The sequence below is a fragment of the Sphaerodactylus townsendi genome, linkage group LG01, assembly GCF_021028975.2.
Source record: "Sphaerodactylus townsendi isolate TG3544 linkage group LG01, MPM_Stown_v2.3, whole genome shotgun sequence".
In the NCBI taxonomy this organism is placed as follows: domain Eukaryota; kingdom Metazoa; phylum Chordata; class Lepidosauria; order Squamata; family Sphaerodactylidae; genus Sphaerodactylus; species Sphaerodactylus townsendi.
In genome coordinates, this window is record NC_059425.1 from 71,504,507 (window position 1) to 71,523,328 (window position 18,822).

Below are 18,822 nucleotides of genomic sequence, written 5' to 3' on the forward strand. Positions count from 1 at the left end.
CCGCTGTAACATCTTTTATGCCATCCAGTCGATTGTGACACCTATGTCAGCTTCCCGGCAGGAGGCAGGAGGGCTCTGGGGCGCCACATATAATTGAGGTTTTATCTGTATTAGATTTTAATGTATTTATTTAAATTATGTGTTGGTTTTATTGTGCTAGTTTTGTTGTTCTGTTGTAAACCGCCCAGAGCCCTTCGGGGATGGGGCGGTATACTAAATTTAATAAATAATAAGTCATTGTTACAAAAAATGACGAAGGTTGAAAATGGCTGGAAAACTCGCCTAAAGTGAAGAAGCAGTCAGGAGAAGCACTTTTTGTTTTTACATAAGTCTGTTGGATGCCTTTAAAATGAAGACTAGTGCCACATGAAGGTTTCTTAACTATACCTTTTTACGCTGAAAGATCTCTCTTGGATTGTTCATAGTGCGATAGAAGTAGCAGTCGCGTTTCTCCGCAGGGAAAAACAGTCCCGAATGTTTTTGCGTATTAAATAATCATTTTAAAGGCCAGCCTTCCTCAAAAGCATCATTATGGCTTCAATCAGCTATTGATGAAACTTGACTATTACAAATGGACTCATTTCTTTCCAGAGGAAAAAATTGCCTGATGGAATGGTAGCAGGCTTTTCAAACTCTCCAGAGCGCAGTTTTGACGGTGAGAAGGAAGGAAGCAGAAAAAAGTAGGGCTACTATGGGGGCTCTTAGGGTAGTGAAAGAGCAAATAGTAGAAAAGGGGAAGATGAGATGCCCCCTTCCCCACTAGTCCTTGCCAGTCCACTGCTTGTGTTTCTCCCCCTCCAGAAAATGGAAGGCGCTGTTATAAAACAAGGCATATACTAATGCCAAAGAGCATTTCAACTAGTGTCCTAGATCTGTGATACCTACAGATTGCTTTTACTATGCGATTTGCAACTGTTACCCAGCGGAACAATCATATTCGCTTTTCAAGACTAAAGTCTTCCCCGTTCCACTGCCCGGTGCCTTAGTTGTGCTGACGCTTGAACATCTAAGCCAAGTTTTTGCAAAAGTGCCACATGAGTAACAGCTTGGTTAGCGCGACGAGAAGGATCCAGAAGGCAGAGCACGGGCATGGGTACGGCAGAGCTTGTGCCCAGCTTTGCTCTGTCTCTTTAGCTGCGCCAACGAAGAGGAACAGGAGCAGTCGGACCCTGTGCTGACCCGGTCCCAGGAGAAGTACCTAACCCACTGCTTTCCCTGCCGCCCGCTCTTTGCCACTCATTGAGGAGCGGATGACCGACAGTAGGAGCCACTTTTGCAGGGCTATTGCGGCCTGCTTGCTCGCCGGTATGCTGAGCAGCCGCAGCGCCTGTGGCTTTAAGAGATTCCCTCAGTTGGTCTCGCACTCTTCCTGCTTCTTGGAGCTCCGCTCTTTCTCCAGTTTCCTCCAATCCGCCCATCGCTAAGGACGTCAGCACGCAGAGAAGCAGCGGATGCTGTTGCTAGGTGACGTCAGCCCGCGGTTCGACGCACGGACGCGACAGCCGGGGGGTGGGAGGGGGGCCGTGGTGAAGCACTCCAGCCGGTGAGTCTGGGGAATGATGCGGAGGGTGGGTGGGTGGCTCCTTTGGCGTCCCATTTGCAGGGTCGCGCGCTCGTTAAAGGAGGAGGGAGGGGCCGTTGCAACTACCCCCCCCCCCCCATGTCTGGAGCGCTTCCCCGGCCTTCCGCCGCCTCTGCTGTTTCCCTGTGCTTTGCGAAGCGGGTGGGGGTTCGTTCATTCCCTCTTAGTGGTCACGTGTGCCTGAGTCGCGTTATTGGAGTCGGTGGGAGAGGAAAAAGCGCGCTTTCTTGGATCGCAGCACAACCTTTCCTTCAGAGGCAAGGGGTGCACAGGAACCTTTTGGCTTTTTTTTCTTGTGGAGTGGACATGCCTCGCCATCTGATGTCCACTCCACAAGAAAAAAAAGCCACGAGGCTCCTTTGCACCCCTTTCCTCTGCAGGAGAGGTTGCTTTGGGGCTCTTGTTACTTTCCTCCGAATTAAACTTGCAACTGTTTCTGTTCCACCCACCTTCTCCTGCTTCCTTCTGGTATAGTTTATCTTTTTCAGTCACTCCCTCCCAGGGCCAGATTGACCATCAGGGCCACCAAGTAAAGTCCTGTCATGCTGTGAAATAAAGTAAAAGTCTGCTGGCACCTTAAAAACTGACATTTATTGTTGAAAAAGTCAGGTGGTGACTTGTATGTGTGAGTCATGTCGTAGCCACCACTATGCCTGGTGGATTGATGTGGAGTAGTGGGGGATTGGCATGGAGTTGTGTGATAATGAGTTGCCTGGGTAATGTGTGTGTTGTTGCTGCCAGTCATAGTGGAGTTGTGCAAGTTATGTGGTAGCGAGTCGTCTGGGAATGCTGTGTGGTGGCTGTGCTAGGCTTGGCCAAGTTGTGCAAGTTGTGTGATAGTCGTATGGGAATCTTGTGTGGTGGCTGCTGCTGGATTTGGCAAACATGTGGAAGTTGCTTGATAGCTGGTTGCTTTATGGGCTCAGCAGAGTCCTGTGATGGCAAACCACTGGGCTGAGTAGGACTGCTGGGTCTGGGTAAGTTGTGTGTCAGATTCAGGGGGGGGGGGGGTTGCTGCTTTTAACATTGTTTTGATTGTTTGCTCCTTGGGGACCCTAAATTGGGTGGAAAGGCAACATACAAATAATTTGCTCTCCTGTAATTATCTATTAAAATCAGCAGGTTGTATTATCAGATTCTTTTCAGATAGTCAGTGTTAGATATAAATAATTATAATTTAATAAGAAATAGCGGCAGGAATATTACTTGTGTATTAAGTCCAAGACAAAGCACTCTGATCAGAAGGATAAAAGGTCTGTTGTGTGAACACTGACTAGAATTAGAAGAGACTCTTGAGAACAACCAGAGCATGCCCAACAAGAATAGTCCAGAACATTCAAGTGTCTTTAACTTTGTGACAGGTTTTTTTGCTTGTAGCATCTCCTGCTTCTTAGGCCCCATATTGCTTTATTACTCTGCACTCTTCTTCTTTTTAAATAGCTGTTCAGGTGAAAGGATATTACATGGTGCTTCTTATCCTCTGCAGCAATATGAAAAAGGTTGTTTATATTCCTGAGAAGTTATTAAAGAGGTAAAAGCCCAATGCAATTTTGGATTGTGCAGTCTGGTTTGGCATCATTGGCAATGGCATAGCAGCCTATGGATTTTATGGCTACTAGTGGGGATTCAGTGGGAAGTGAATGTAGCTTTGGGTGGTGAGAGAATCCCCACTTTTCTTTGGTAAGTAAGCATCAGTGGGGGAAGTTCAGGGATCATTTAAGAAAGCCTTTAATATTTATAGATAGTGGTCATCAACATTTCCAGACTCAGACCCCATCTTTAATCCTCACTTTGGAGATTGGGATCAGGTCCAGGCACAAACCGGAAAATAATGTGGCATTACAGTCATGTGACAGAAAAAGGAGGCGGCAGTGTTATGCTACCACCACTGTCAAGGATAGGTCTGTGAGCAGCAGGTCAACAGATGTGAGCACAGGAAACAGGAGCTAGACACCAGATACTGCAGTGTAGTGAAGGAAAAACCAAGGCCCTGCTGAGTAGCCTTGTGTCACTGGCCTGCTGTTCCTTGTGGTGTACATGCAAAGAGCAGTAGGATATATGGTGCTTTTGCCCTGTATACATGCCCTGAGCTCTTTGTATCTTGAAAAAGCGGCAAAAAGAATATGGTTCTATATCCGTGGTGGCGAACCTTTGGCACTCCAGATGTTATGGACTACAATTCCCACCAGCCCCTGCCAGCTGATGGGAATTGTAGTCCATAACATCTGGAGTGCCAAAGGTTTGCCACCACTGTTCTATATGGATTCATGACTTAGCTAGCAAGTGAGGCCTGTCTCATGAATTGAAAACTGCTATTCCACATGATCTCTGAAAGCTATTGTATGAGCATTTTCTTCTGCTTTTCCTTTTCAGTTGCTAGTATATGTTTGTCTAGATTGCCTAAATAAATAGAAACGATCTGGCCAATTTTTATGCTACCTATCCATAAAGCCTACTTGAAGTGGCTATCAGCCTTGACATTTCTGATCTCAGTAATATAATGCATATTCTTCTTGTACTGCATATTTGTTCTTTAAATTTGTCTAAATTGCTTTTAAAAATTGTGGTTAGGCTTCACTAATACAAGTAGAACATGTTTTGTACAAATGTTGAATCAATAAGCCAGCAGTTGTTCACCCCACTCATAAGTGGTTTGGGCTTAAATTCTCAGTAGCAATATTTTTTATTTATTTATTTATTTATTTATTTATTTATTTTATTATTTCAATTTCTATACTGCCCCATCCCCAAGGGGCTCCGGGCGGTGCACAACAAATTAATACAAACAAATAAGAAGGCAAACTATGCAGTTAAAACAACAACGAACCATACAGCTCCAACATTAAAATATACTAAATTACATTAAAACAGCGGTAATATCATAATAAAAGGCACCCGGTAAATCCTTTCCTTTAAAACCCTCCCCTAGGGAGTGACCAGACTCCTCCATAGGAGGATGTAATCTTGATGTAATCGAACAGGGGCGCCATACTCAGCGGCTGGTTGCTCCAAAGGCCCGGTGGAACAACTCAGTCTTACAGGTCCTGCAGAATTCACCGAGATCCTGCAGGGCCCGGACAGCTGGAGGAAGAGTGTTCCACCAGGCCGGGGCCATGGCCGTAAAGGTCCTGGCCCGCGTGGAGGCCAGCCGCATCACAGAGGGGCCGGGGACCACCAGTAAATTTGCCTCTGCCGAACGCAGAGGGCGAGTGGGGGCATGTGGGGTAATGCGGTCCCGAATATGTCTGCTGTAGATCACATGTGAATATACATGTTAAAAAATACCTCTAAATTTTGGTTGTTTTTAATGTACCTATTTGTATGCAAAAAAGGGGGGAAAACTCGACCCTGATAACATCAATATTTTTATAAGGATCAAGCTAACAACAATACAATATTATACTTAATTCGGATTCATGAAGGGTATAATCAGTCACAATACACATTTCAGGGGGACTGACAATTCAATACCAGATATGAAATATTTTGAATGTCTTACGTGTTTGTGCAATTATTATAGAAGAAAGGCTTAGACCACTTAATTGTTTGTGTGGTGACTCTGAATTTTGACATACTGTGACCCTTTATTGTTGTGTACTGCCTGTTTTAGAAGTTAACCCAGAAGGCCTCAGTGTAAGCAGGAATTGTATGACAGTAGGAAAAAAAATAGCTTCATTTGCTTGCCAGCAACCTGCAGGAGTGTTGGGCCTACATAAACCATGACAATTCTGGACCTACTTTGATAAGAAACAAAGCTTTAATTAAGAATTATATTTTGCTTTCAACCCAAGTTGTCTGTCCTGAAATTCTCAGTGCTATTAAAAATATAAGCTATTAAGTTAAAGGAAGCTGGATTCTCACCTGTGCAATATTTAGAATTAACAGAATTGGAACAGTTTCAGATTTAAATATTAAAGACACACCCAAAATCATATAGAATAGAATATAATGGCATGCCCTGAATTCCCAGTCATTCAGCTCTAAGCTATTAAAGATGTGGTCCCTAATATTTCTTTACCAAATATCAAGCCAACAGAAGAAAGTTTTAAGTAGCTTTATTTGCAGAGAAAGAGGAGCCATCCCCACATTGCCAGATTCCGCCGAAACAGTATATCCATGGCATGTTTGTTTATTCTCTTCTCCCAAATTCGCCACGCCCTCTCTGTTCCCCCATTGGCTAAAGGTACTTAGAGTCACAACTTTCTGGTCTGCCTATTTACTTGTTGCTCCTTAATATGTACCCCCTTCCAAATTCCACATACATGTACATTAAAATGAGGTTTGTTGTCAGAGACGGAGAATAAGTTAATATGCATTAGCTCATTAAGCATGCTCAATGCGTACAATCTGATGCAAGTCTTGCCCTTTAGCTAGTTACTCAGTTCCACTGGTCTCAGCCGGTTCTTATCTTGTCCAGCCACAAACATCCTCCCTCATTTCTACTAAAAACCACATTTTTATTTACCAAAAAGGGAGCTTGCATGTGGTCCAACTGACAGTCCTTCTGAAATATTCCTTACTACTTGACACTTTTAAGGACGACAACAAGATGATGATACAGCTTTTTAGGCACTACTGCAAAAGTCCTGCTCCAAACCACTAAGGTTCTCCTCTCTCTTATTGATAGGATGTGAGCAGGATGAATGTAGCAGTTAACGAAGTTTGCTCAAGCTCGTCAAACACTATGGTCAAGCAAGAGGCATTAGCAGAGATGTTCTCACTTTTGCTTTATGTTCTCAAAACTGGTTTGGTACCAGACAACACCTGAGTTGATTAAAGTCTCTGTTCTTGTCTGGATTACTTTATCCATCCATCCATCCATCCATCCATCCATCCATCCATCCATCCATCCATCCATCCATCCATCCATCCATCCATCCATCCATCCATCCATCCATCCATCCATCCATCCATCCATCCATCCATCCATCCATCCATCCATCCATCCATCCATCCATCCATCCATCCATCCATCCATCCATCCATCCATCCATCCATCCATCCAATTAGATTTCTATCCCACCCTTTCCTGACTATTTTCAGGCTTAGAACAGCTAACACTTAAAATACACTCAGTTAAAATGTACAATATAGATAATACAATAAAAACCTTATCAAACTTTAAACATCCCTATCAAACTTAACATTACACAGGATAACCAATCAGTGAGGGAAAGAAACAATAAAGGAAGACAGAACTCAAAATCAGACAACTGAAGTCTCTAGCACTGGTGGAAGACACCTAACAACAAAAGAATAAAGTCAGTCAGTCAAGTATTTATTGTTTGTGCCATTAGCTATAACAATACAGAGATACATGCAGTTAAAACAGTAACTTAGGAAAGAATAAGGTGTGAAAAAGTATCAGAGATTTTTAAAAAACCTACCGTGTTTTCCCGAAAATAAGACAGTGTCTTATATTAATTTTTGCTCCCAAAGATGCGCTATGTCTTATTTTCAGGGGATGTCTTATTTTTCTGTGTTCTGTTCGTTGGGCATGCTTCCAAACAAAAACTTTGCTACGTCTTACTTTCGGGGGATGCCTTATATTTCGCACTTCAGCAAAACCTCTACTACGTCTTATTTTTAGGGAATGTCTTATATTCGGGGAAACAGGGTATTACACCGCTGCTACGGGTGATAATGTCTATTTCAGGCAAATAAAGTTCTGCTTTAATAAAGTGTCATAATATATAAAGTGAACATGTGCACAGTAATATACAAATAACAAACCATATCTAAAAGGGACAACACTTCACATACAAAACAACGCACATACAAACAGTAAAATGTGTCCAAATGCACTTTCCAGGCGATTATACAATTCTTGTAAGTATAGTCCTAATCCACAAAGGAATCAAGAACATACTCTCCAGGACAGCAATACAATTATAGTCCTTAATTGTATTGCAGCAGTGGCGTAGTGGCTAAGAGCAGTGGCTAAGAGCAGGTGCACTCTGATCTGGAGGAATCTGGTTTGATTCCCAGCTCTGCCGCTTGAGTTGTGGAGGCTTATCTGGGGAATTCAGATTAGCCTGTGGTCCCACACGCGCCAGCTGGGTGACCTTGGGCTAGTCACAGCTTCTCAGAGCTCTCTCAGCCCCACCCACCTCACAGGGTGTTTGTTGTGAGGGGGGAAGGGCAAGGAGATTGTAAGCCCCTTTGAGTCTCCTGCAGGAGAGAAAGGGGGGATATAAATCCAAACTCTTCTTAAATCTTCAAAAGAATTTTTAAAAGATGGGGTCTACGGTAATCTCTCGTTTGCAGTGGCTTGACTACTTTGTCAGCTTGTGAAGTTGTTACGGCGACGCAATGAATGAGACGAGACGCAGCGATATCAAGAAGCTGGTGGAGAGAGGCCAGTGGCAAGTCTGGCTAGTCTGACCTATCTGTCGAGCTGGGGTCCCTGGCACCTTTATTAAGGGTTTGGGGAAGGCGGGAGAAAGTTGCGCAATTATGACTCAGTGGAGGGCTGCGTACGTGCAGGGAGAAACGTTCCTGTCTGGGTCGAATCCACATACAGGTATCTTGTGACCTGGGTGTCTGGGAGATCTCGTGATGTGCGTACGTGTGAGCCCAGGAGGGGACAGATGGCGCAGGCATTCCTGTGCGCTTTCTGAAGCTCTACTGGGTCTGCTAACGCACCCCTACAAGCTTGCCCATTACTGGGATTATCCAATTAAGGCACATTATTTTTGGAGCTTTTGGAGCTATATTTTCCCAAAGTGACTCTAGATATTTGGGCTAAATATCAGATTGCCATAATGTAGATTTCTGATCAGCTCCACAGATTAACATAATGTTGTTTCAGTGGAAATTGCCACCACGGTTCTATTATTTCCTGCCATCCCTCTTTCCCAGAGCATTTGTTGTTGAAGATAGCCAGATGTCTCTAGGGCCATGGTCCACTAGTTAGTTTTTTATTAGTTGAGTAATACCCTTGAGGTGGGAGGGGGTATATCGGGAGAGGTGGTCCTTCAGGTACAACAGTCTCTTCTCAGTACCATGCATGTTATTCCATTCACTTCAGTCTGAGCCTCAGCAGTTCTGTCCCTTTTTACGTGATACTTCTTACCAAAAGTTATGCAATATTGCCTAAACTCTAATAAGGATCCAATAAGTTTGTGCTATAGTTGTTTTTGCCTCCTTCCTACACAATCTTCAACCTGTGTCTGCCATGAAGTGTGCACACTTCGTTGCTGAGAGAAAGCTGCTAGCATTGTACTTCCAGTTTAAAATACAGCCTTAACCCTGAACTTTCATCATGGAAAAAACTTGCTGAGTGTCATCATACCTGAATGCTACTTTCTACTTTTCTAAGCAGACCAGATTTCTAGTGCATCAAATGAAAAGAAGAATGCCTTTGCCTTTTTATTTTCAATATGACATTTTGTTTTGTGATGTGTTACAGTTGTAGTTTCTCAGAAATTGTGCTTTATATCCACTGTGTATATTAAACCAAGCAACATGGTAGGAAATATACTGTACTAACAGGACTCTATTCTATGACATAAACTGTACTTGTTGGGAAATGATGGCATAGTTTCATTTTTCTTGGGTAATTGGCTGGAAGAAGAAGAAGAGTTTGGATTTATATCTCCCCTTTCTCTCCTGCAGGAGACTCAAAGGGGCTTACAATCTCCTTGCCCTTCCCCCCTCACAACAAACACCCTGTGAGGTGGGTGGGGCTGAGAGAGCTCAGAAGAGCTGTGACTAGCCCAAGGTCACCCAGCTGGCGTGTGTGGGAGTGTACAGGCTAATCTGAATTCCCCAGATAAGCCTCCACAGCTCAGGCGGCAGAGCTGGGAATCAAACCCGGTTCCTCCAGATTAGATACATGAGCTCTTAACCTCCTACGCCACTGATGCTCCCATGCAGAAATGGCATGTTTTATTCATGGTGGCAAGGGATGCTTTTTTTGACGGTTGTTATTAACTACAAATTTCCATTTCAGAATATTGTGTGGCAGCAAGTTAGTAAATCCTTTGCTAAATAGGGAAAGATCCTTATTTCTAATCATTTGCTTCTATATATTGTCCTTTCTTGCTAAATGAGCTGCATGGAACAAGTTGTTGCTGCATACCTATTTAATTTAATTACTGTGATGTTTAGAAATCCCACACTGTAAGCAAATATACTACAAATTGTATCCTGATTTCTGGATTCCTGAACACTTGAAACAATGTGAGAATTCATAGTTTCGCTGCTGACACTAAAAGTTGTCTTAAGAGTATGCAGCTACTTGGAGGTCAAAAGTAAGATAAGGCAAGCAATTCTGTTGACTGAGAAGTATCTTCGGTTTAGCCTTGTGTCATATTTTCTTGACTGTTCACCTGTTGCTTAAGCCAACATTAGAGAGTGTATGCAAAACCATCAGTTGCATTGATTTATTTATTGTTGTTTTCTGTCCACAGAGAAACTGAAAAGTTACCTTTCAGACCATTCTGTACATGTATAATACATGGAATAACAGTGCTAATCTCTGAGGACCATTCATTTTTTTTTTGGGGGGGGGGATGTTCAGAGATTAGCACTGCTATTCCATGTGTCATACGTGGACAATATTGTGCCAATTATAGATCAAATACTAAACATCAAAATAAATCCTACTCTGTGGTCAAAACCCTGTTGTTGTTGTTTTTAAAAAACGAGGTTCTTTAGCATTAAAATGAACTAATTATAATACTCTTCTATCAGTAAAGAAATGCTCTGATTTAAAATGTTATGTGAAGCGCAAATGTAAGGCCAGTGTGCCATTTCTCAAAGTGGAACTCTTTGTTCCCTATCAAATATAGAGAGTAACGTCCCCCTTTCTATGTAGAATAAGAACTGTGAAAAAATCTGCTTTTCGGAGGCAGCCTTAAAAATATGTATTTATTATTATAGGCTTGATTCAGAGGGAGGTGATGGGTAAGTAACTATAGAAACAGGAATCTAATGTCTGGTTTTATAGGATACCATTCTGTATTCCAGGCAATTCCTATGTTATTCCTTCTAGCCACTTAAATTCTACAATTTTGTCATTACTCCAAACTCTACTCAAGGTTTTACCTGTCATCACAATGCCATAGTTTCTTTTTTCAAGGACAAAAAACCAGAGTTTTACCTAGTCACTACCAACTGTTTTTTCTGAGAAATTCTAGATACCGGTACTTGATCTTCAAGTAAAGTATGATATGAATACTGCATTTATTGCTTTATTAAAATTCATGAAAGTTGTGGATTGAGCGAAGAAGCTTTGAATGTTAAAGCTTTGGAATGAAGCTTTGGATGTTAAAACAGCCCATGGAGCAAGCTGATCCAAGCAGCCCCCTTGTAGTTCTGGCAGTGCCCCAGAGGTTGCTCAGTTTGGACTTGGGCCTCTGTGACAATGACCGTGAGCGTAGGCTTGTCCACTGGATGAGCTTAATAATCCATAGTTAACTGTTGTTGCAACTCGGGTCCAAAATGAGCTGCCCCTCTCACCAGTCCATCCATATACTTTGTTGATATGACCCAGCTAGAAGTAAGTGATTCATCCCAGCTGTAGACAGGGCAGCTCAACATAGATCTAAGGATTTTTTTTAAAAAAAGATGTCTTTCATCTTGTTCTTTATTGCAGAGTTTGCTTATTGCAGAGCTTGTGTGGTTATGCTATATTCTAATAGTGAAGTGAAGTCAGCCAAATCTGTGGATACTTAAAACCAGTGAATGGAACTGTGAATGGGCAAGAGTGATCTTTCTACAAACCTGAAAAGGGTTTCAAGTTTGCAGAAAACTGAAATCTAAAACAAAAAAGATTGGGGAGTTTTAAAAAGTCCAAATGATAAATGGATGTCTGTAAGTAAGCTTTAAGTAATGGATTCCCTCAGTGGCCCTACAATTCAACCACAGCATTCCAAGCTTGGTTTTGTCAGTAAAAGGGAATTGGCATAGGGCTCTTTCCAGGCCTATTTTAGGCTGTGAAGGAGGAATCATTGGGACCAGGCCTGTGCTAGGTTGCCAGCTTCAAGTTGGGAAATTCCTGCAGATTTTGTAGTGTAGTTTGAGGAGGGCAGAATTTGGGGAAAGGAGAGACTTCTGCCAGATGAAATGTCATAGAGTCCACTCTCCAAAGTAGCCATTTTCTCCAGGAAACCTGATATCTGAAACCTGCCCCAGGTTTGCAGAAAATAATGAAATCTTTTTTAAAAAACAACACATGAAAGGGTTTGAACCCTGCCTCCCCCCCCCCCCCCCCCCCGCCCCGAGAAAAGGAGCGCCTGTGACTTTAGGAAAGATTCCAGGCAGGAATTTCTGTGAGAAAAGGCAGGGAGAGTGGCCAGAGCCCTCTCCAAAGCGGTTTGATCTTTGAGGAGGGGGGCTCACTGGGGCCAGGCCTGGGGCTAGGGTTCCCATCTTTAAGCTGGTAAATTTCTAGAAATGTTGGGGTACAGTCTAAAGAGGATGGGGTTTAGTGAAGGGGAGGCGCCACAGCCAGATATAATGCCATAGAAAGCACTCTGCAAAGCAACCATTTTCTGCATGGGAGTTGATCTCTGTTGTCTGGAGTTCAGTTGTAATTTTAGATCTTCAGGTCCCACCTGCGGGTTGGTAGCCCTTGGCTTGCTGAAACCACTGTGTGACTAGATACCAACCAATTTGCATGAGTCAACAAGACCAGACTTCTGGCTACTGTAGCAAAGCAGCCACCCTATGAACACTAGTGTAGTGTGGGGCTTAGAGCTTCAGAGTAGGGGTCTGGAGGACTCAGGTTCATATTCCATCTTGGTGTGGAAGCTCACATACTTGCAACCTAATCTACCTCACAGGGTTGTTGTCTGGATTAAAAGGAGGAGAGGAGAACAGTGTAAGCTGCTTTGGTCTCCACTGTGGAGAAGACCAGGGTATAAATGAAGTAAATAATAAATATAGCTAAGAATGGAATGCAGATAAAAGGTAGATTGGTGAATGACTGGGAAGAACCAAAAAGCAGGGAGATAATATTTTGGTTGTGAGGAGAGAAAGAGGAGGTTGATAGGGGAAATGAGGTTCCCCTGACAGCTCTTGTGTGTTCTATACTGTGCAACTAAACCTGGTCCAGGTGCACACTGTTGAGTCATGGTTTGCTTAGATAGAAGCTGCTAGCAGGGGGAAGGAGAAAGCTGGAGACAGGGGCAGATACAGTTTGGTTGGCTGTTGGGTGGGTAAGAGAAGAAAGCAGGAAAAGTGGAGGGCTGTGTTATCTTTCTGGAGAGGGAATGGTGAAATAGTAGGGAAGGGGAAAATGAGATCTCATCCCTGCAAGTCCTTGTGGGTTCCCACTTGTATTTTATTCTCAAGGCAATCTTGTGAGGCAGATTAGACCAAAAGAGTGGCTGTCAGAAGTGAAGAGTTGAACCCTGCATTTCTATCCACTTTACCAAAATCTGTTTTGCTCAACAAGAGCCCTTGTGGTGTAGTGGTCAAGAGCAGTGGACTCTAATCTGGGAAACTGGGATTGATTCCCTGCTCCTCCACATGAGCGACTGACTCTTCCCCACTCTTCCCCATTCCTACCCATGAGGCTTGCTGGGTGACCTTGGGCTAGTCACAATTCTCTCAGAACTCTCTCAGCCCCACCTACCTACCTCACAGAGTGTCTGTTGTGGGTAGAGGAAAGGAAGGAGCTAAATGCCACTTACAGACTCCTTACAGGAGAGAAAAGCAGTATATGAATCCAAACTCTTCTCTTCTTGATTCTGGCAGCAGAAGTAGGCAAGTTTCTCTAAAGTCTTTTTTTTTAAAGAAGCATGTTTGATTGGGTTTTAGTAAGTCTAGAAACCCTTAAACATCCAAGAAGGTCTACAACTGTAGGTTTAAAAGATGTATTCTTTTTTGCTTTTTGGGTTCCTTGAAAATAAATTACTTTTCTGGTTGTGAGATTTCTCATTCCCTCTGTGTGTGATTTAAATTACTCTTGTTGCTGTTTTGGCTGTTACTCTTATAAGTGCAGACGCATCCAGGATCTGAACACAAAATTCTGTTTCTCTGCTCATAAAGTACAAAGATATGTCATTCAAGTCCTGTTTGTATAAGCCCTTTTTGTGAGCTAATAAAACCTATGTATTTATTTTGCTACTGTTCCCATGAACAAGTAAAATCTTATCCTTGCTGCCAGATGCACTCTTGGGGCCTAGTTCTATAGCATGGTATTTTTTAACTGAGAGCGTGTGGCATTTCAGGTTTGTCTCAAGTTGCTTTTCCCTCTCCTCAGTATCATTTTCAAGTCATCTAAGTGCAGAGGCTCTTTTTGTGAAGTGTACTTGAACTTGAAAATACAGCACGGATATATAGTCAGAATCAAAGGAATGCTCTGGGTTTTGGATTCCTTAGACACAGAGTTCTCCTCTGAAAGTATATATTTTATTTAAATATGCACAGAACTTTATCCTCCTCAAACTGTGAGTTTAAGTTCAAAAAACACAGTTTCAAAATTATGCCCCACATGGGTTTTGCAAATAGAGCGAAATGGCTAAAGCATATGTTTTGCAAATGCCACTTCACTCTTGGGACATATTTTAGGCTTTGCAAGTAAAGAGCAGAAGGTTTATTTTTCCATAAAAGCCTCTTCAGTCTGAAAGCGCACGGGGCACCAATACTTTCCCAGTAGAGGTTTTCAAGGACTTATTAGTATCTTTGCCTTATAAAACACGATTCTTTGAAAAGGCTTCCTATATTAATAATTGAAAATCACTGTGATCTCAGTTTCGGAGAGTTAATCAGACTCCTATGAGAATAAGTCATAAATACTCATATTCTAGCTAATTATGGATGAGAACACTTCGTGTGGATTTCAATATTTAATTTGAGCACTGCTGTATGGATCTTAATTGAACTGCCGTGGCTACTGAATCAATTTAACTTGTACAGGGCTTTATAATTAGTAAGCTGGCTATGTGGAAACATCGTAACCTAATGATTTTCTTTCTTCTAATTTGTTTTGTATGGGCTTGTTTATTCGGAGTGCTTAGATTGGCAACATTTTTTTCTGACTTCTGCTTTCATTAAGCTCAGATTTGTTTTAGCAAAATGGCATTTGTACTAGTCAGTCATTGAATAAAAATGTGATTTTATTTATATCAATTAATTTTTAAATGAACAGCAAAACCATGTATGCCTTTAATATCCTTATTCTTTGTTCTTACAGGTATACAATATACTTTTCTCCCACAAGATGAGTAACAGTCACCCACTCCGTCCTTACACAGCAGTAGGGGAAATTGACCATGTTCACATTCTGTCTGATCATGTTGGTGTTCTGATGAATGGGGAGGAGTACAGTGATGTTACCTTCATAGTTGAAAAGAAACGTTTTCCTGCACACAGAGTGATTCTGGCAGCGAGGTGTCCATATTTCAGGTGAAGTATTTTAGGCTTTATGTCAGATGTGTTCAGAGTTTTTTGTGCTAGCAAGGTAAAATAGAAAATTACTAAGAAACACACTGATGTCAGCACTTTCTGTTAAGTCACAGTGTTCCTTCTTTGTGAGAAGATGCCTATATATGCTATCGTTTTTTGAACCATTACACAGTTATCTCAAATTTTCTTTGTCTCAGGCGGACTACAGTTGAAAATGTCATCCATCTGTGTATGATCATCTTTATGAAAAGTTGTTAGGAATGAAATACATGTAGTAGTTGCTTTTGTGAAATACCAATTGGTGGCCCGTGGGAGATTAAATCATTTGGAAATGTTGTCCCCAAATTTAATTCATGTAAACATCTAAGCTCCTCTCCCCCCAGTTTTAGTTTTCCTGTTTAATTAATTCAATTCTCTCTGTTTTTTAAGTTCAGGTCACAGGCATTATCAAGGATGGAAGTCGTCAATTTATGTGGAGACAGGCATTTTTCTTTGGAGATCTGAACTGAGCAAAACTTTCACCTGGAGTTTAAAAAGTTTTTTTTCTCTTGGTAGAGAACAAGCAAGTGGGGGGGAAGTCAATTCAATTTCTTTCCAGTCTTACCTTAACCATCCTTTTAGAAACGTTAATAGATGGTCCAGCTCTCCCTTTGTCCAGCTAGACAGATGATATCTAGACAGAGAACAAAGATTTGGAGGAATTAAGTTTTAAAAAGAGTTCAAGAAAAGTTTCCTGGAAACTTCAGGAAAAGCTTTCTTTACCTGGCCTGACCTGGTCAGTGGGAGAAGGAAGAGAAAAGATAAAATTCCTGGGAGCAAGCAGCAGGGGCTTTTTGGGTGCCACCTTCATCAAGGCAGACTGATCTCAGATCTGTAGGATGCAGCTATTGTTATATGCTGGGCTGCACACCTGAAAGAGGATTCAAGATAATGGAAGCCCTATAGAACAGGAGCCTTCCATGTATTTAGTGTCTATTTGGGCATGTATAGGAGGGCCAGAGGAATTGTATGTTCCCCTTTTCTTTTGAATCCTTTGCTCAATCTGGTGTGCTGTGAGTATGGTTGTGGACATGTTCTTTTTAGATAAATGCTTTACAACTTTTGATACTGTTAGTTGTTCTTTGTACCATATAAACCCTCAACATATTGGACATGGTATTTAAAGGAGCTGTAGGGGAAAGGGGAAGCGTAAGCTGTCAAGGAGGCTACTCCCCAGTCGTGCACAAGGCAGTAAGCTGTCCCCATTATAACCAGATGCTGGATAGCAGGAGATACAGAGGCAGTGCCTGTGACCATGGAAGGAAAGATGGGAGTCCTAGCCTTCCCAATAAGCAATTCCTGCAAAGACCAATTGGTGGTGGCAGTTAATCAGAGAGGGAGAAAAGCCCTTCCAGATGTTGAGAAAAACTTTAGGGCATGGTGGAATAGGGCCTTCAGGTCAGAGCAGGACTGTTCCACCACAATTTACAAGCAAATATTTTCTGCATGCCCATGGAGTATGCTGAATCTGTTCTTCTATTTGGATGTGTCCGTTTTTGCTCCTTCAGGGTTGGGACTTGGTTATGAACTTCCTGTGGTAGTTTACTGTGTTATGAAGTGTGAAATGCAACATTTTTATGTTTTGTATATATTGATGTTCAATAGTGATGTCAGGGTACAAGCTCATGGGCTCAGCAGAAGCCCCTTCCCCCCCAAACTGCTGGTAGTTTCACATTTGAAGTCTATATTATTCTCTAAAGCAGGTCCCTGTAAGACTGTTATCCAGAATCTAAAATTACCCAACTGCACCACATCCGTTGTTTTTGCCTATGATTATGGCATTTAGGAAAGCCAATTGCTTATGTTGCTTTCTTATTAAGTATAATTTATGCTCCATTTTGGTAAGTGTAATTACTTTAATTTTAATTTCTGATTAAGTTCCTAATAGAATTCCAGTCACCTTCCTATTCTGTGTCTATTTATGGGGAAGTTTAGTATACAAAGGCTAATTACACTAAAGTCTTAGTGAGCAACATATTCAGCGTATCATAAAAGAAGAACTTGCATTACTTTCTGTTTTCATGTACTTCAGCAGGTATGACTGTAAAGGTTGATATTTATTTCTGTAAATGGTTTTTGGCATCATTTCAGCATGTTTTAAAAGTCATAAGTAAGTCATAAGTAAACTGTTGCTAGTTGACTATTGTGAGTGCCCCTCTGCTAACTGCCTTTGCCAGGTAGGCCACATTGGCCTCTTAGGAGTTCAGGTATCTTTTGGATCAATGAAGACGTGTCTCTGGCTTCTGTTTATAAGTTCTTTACTTCTGCCAGGCAGTTAATATCACTCCTGCAACCTTAAGCCCATGTACCACACCTGCCTTCTCCCTCTTTCCCTGCCTCCCTTTTTTCCCTCTCAGGAAGTTCCCTCCCTGTTGGGAGCTCCGTGCTCCAGCCTACTAGTGGCTGGTGAGCTGTCTGTCAAGCCCTTCTGGCCTGGGACTGGCTCTTCAGCTTTCTTGGCCCTCCCCTTTGATTGCAGCCCAGTTGAGGCTGTGCTGAGCCTGCCTCATTCTCTTCTAAGGCTGATGATAACTGCTGATTGCAGTTTGGCCAGGGTTGTGATGTCTCCACTTTTTCCCCTGGAACTGCTGAGGCTTATTTTTGCTGCTCAGGCCCTCCTGCCAGTTCTGTGCAGTTTCTCTCAGCTTCTGACTTTCAGGAGGTCCCTGTTCCTGCTGGTAAGTCTGAAGGTGGGGCTGCCAGTTGGGGGGTGCTCTAGGGTCCCTGGGAAGACATCTGTGACAAGGAGGAGGGTGGAACAGGCTGTCAGGTGCTGGGAAGCAGCCCTGTCCCTGGACAACTGTTAAAATGCACACCTGCCTTCTCCCTCTTTCCCTGCCTCCCTTTTTTCCCTCTCAGGAAGTTCCCTCCCTGTTGGGAGCTCCGTGCTCCAGCCTACTAGATGATGCCACAAGAAGTCAGAAGTTGGGAAATCCCCCCCCCCCCCATAGTGTAATACAGTAAAATACTTGAGTATCATGTTAGACGGGTAACCACTTGCTCCCATATCTCTGAATCTCAGATGTCTGTGCTGTTGTAAAATTGCTCTACACTCTTTTCTTCTATAAACAAAATTACAATATATCTGCATAGCTTGGGAATCTGAGTATGCAGAAACCCTTACCCTGCCTGTGGTAGCCTTGTTTCAGTAACCTCTTGATAAGCATTAGACTGTTGAATTCACTATTAGAAAAAGTGATCTCACACATTACAGAAAAATTAGTTCCATCTTCTCTCTCCATAATTATGTGAGTTGGTGACCACACGACAGCTCAAGTTTATTTTACACTACCATTATTCAACACATGTAGGTGCTCTTTTAGTTATCAAAACTGCCCTCTGTTGTAACGGGCTGCATAAAATGTCTGACCATCTTTTATATTCTGCAGCTAGAGTGTAGACTTTTTCAGTTGGTTCATTCCTGCTATGACCTTTCCTACATATTTAATAAAACATGGTAGGAAAGCACTTTGGTTGCTTCAGTATCTTCAAGAATCTAGATCTTTGGACAACTTGTTAATTACAGCCAGCGTGGTGTAGTGGTTAAGAGCAGGTGGATTATAATCTGGAGAACTGGGTTTGATTCCCCACTCCTCCACCTGAGTGGCAGAGGCAGATGTGTTTCTGCACTCCTACATTCCTGCTGGGTGACCTTGGGTTAGTCATAGTTCTTTGGAACTCTCTCAGCCTCACCTACCTCACCAGGTGTCTGTTGTGGGGAGAGGAAGGGAAAGGAGCCTATAAGCCACCTTGAGTCTCCTTATAGGAGAGAAAGGTGGGATATAAATCCAGCCTCCTCCTCCTCCTCCTTGTTGTTGTTGTTGTTGTTGGAAGGCCAGTCA

The 18,822-nt window shown here is 42.4% G+C and overlaps 1 protein-coding gene across 2 annotated transcripts in view; it reads left to right on the plus strand.

Annotated features, from left to right (window-relative positions):
* Positions 1–1,485: 1,485 nt before the first annotated feature.
* BTBD9 (BTB domain containing 9) overlaps positions 1,486–18,822 on the plus strand; it is a 213,735-nt gene continuing 196,398 nt past the window's right edge. For both annotated transcript variants that reach the window (XR_007246302.1, XM_048518360.1), the window contains exons 1-2: positions 1,486–1,543; positions 14,730–14,941. Coding sequence is in view for 1 of the 2 variants with exons in the window: in XM_048518360.1 (XP_048374317.1) it covers positions 14,757–14,941 (185 nt within the window). In the remaining variant the exon portion in view is untranslated. The remainder of the gene's footprint in view (positions 1,544–14,729; positions 14,942–18,822) is intronic.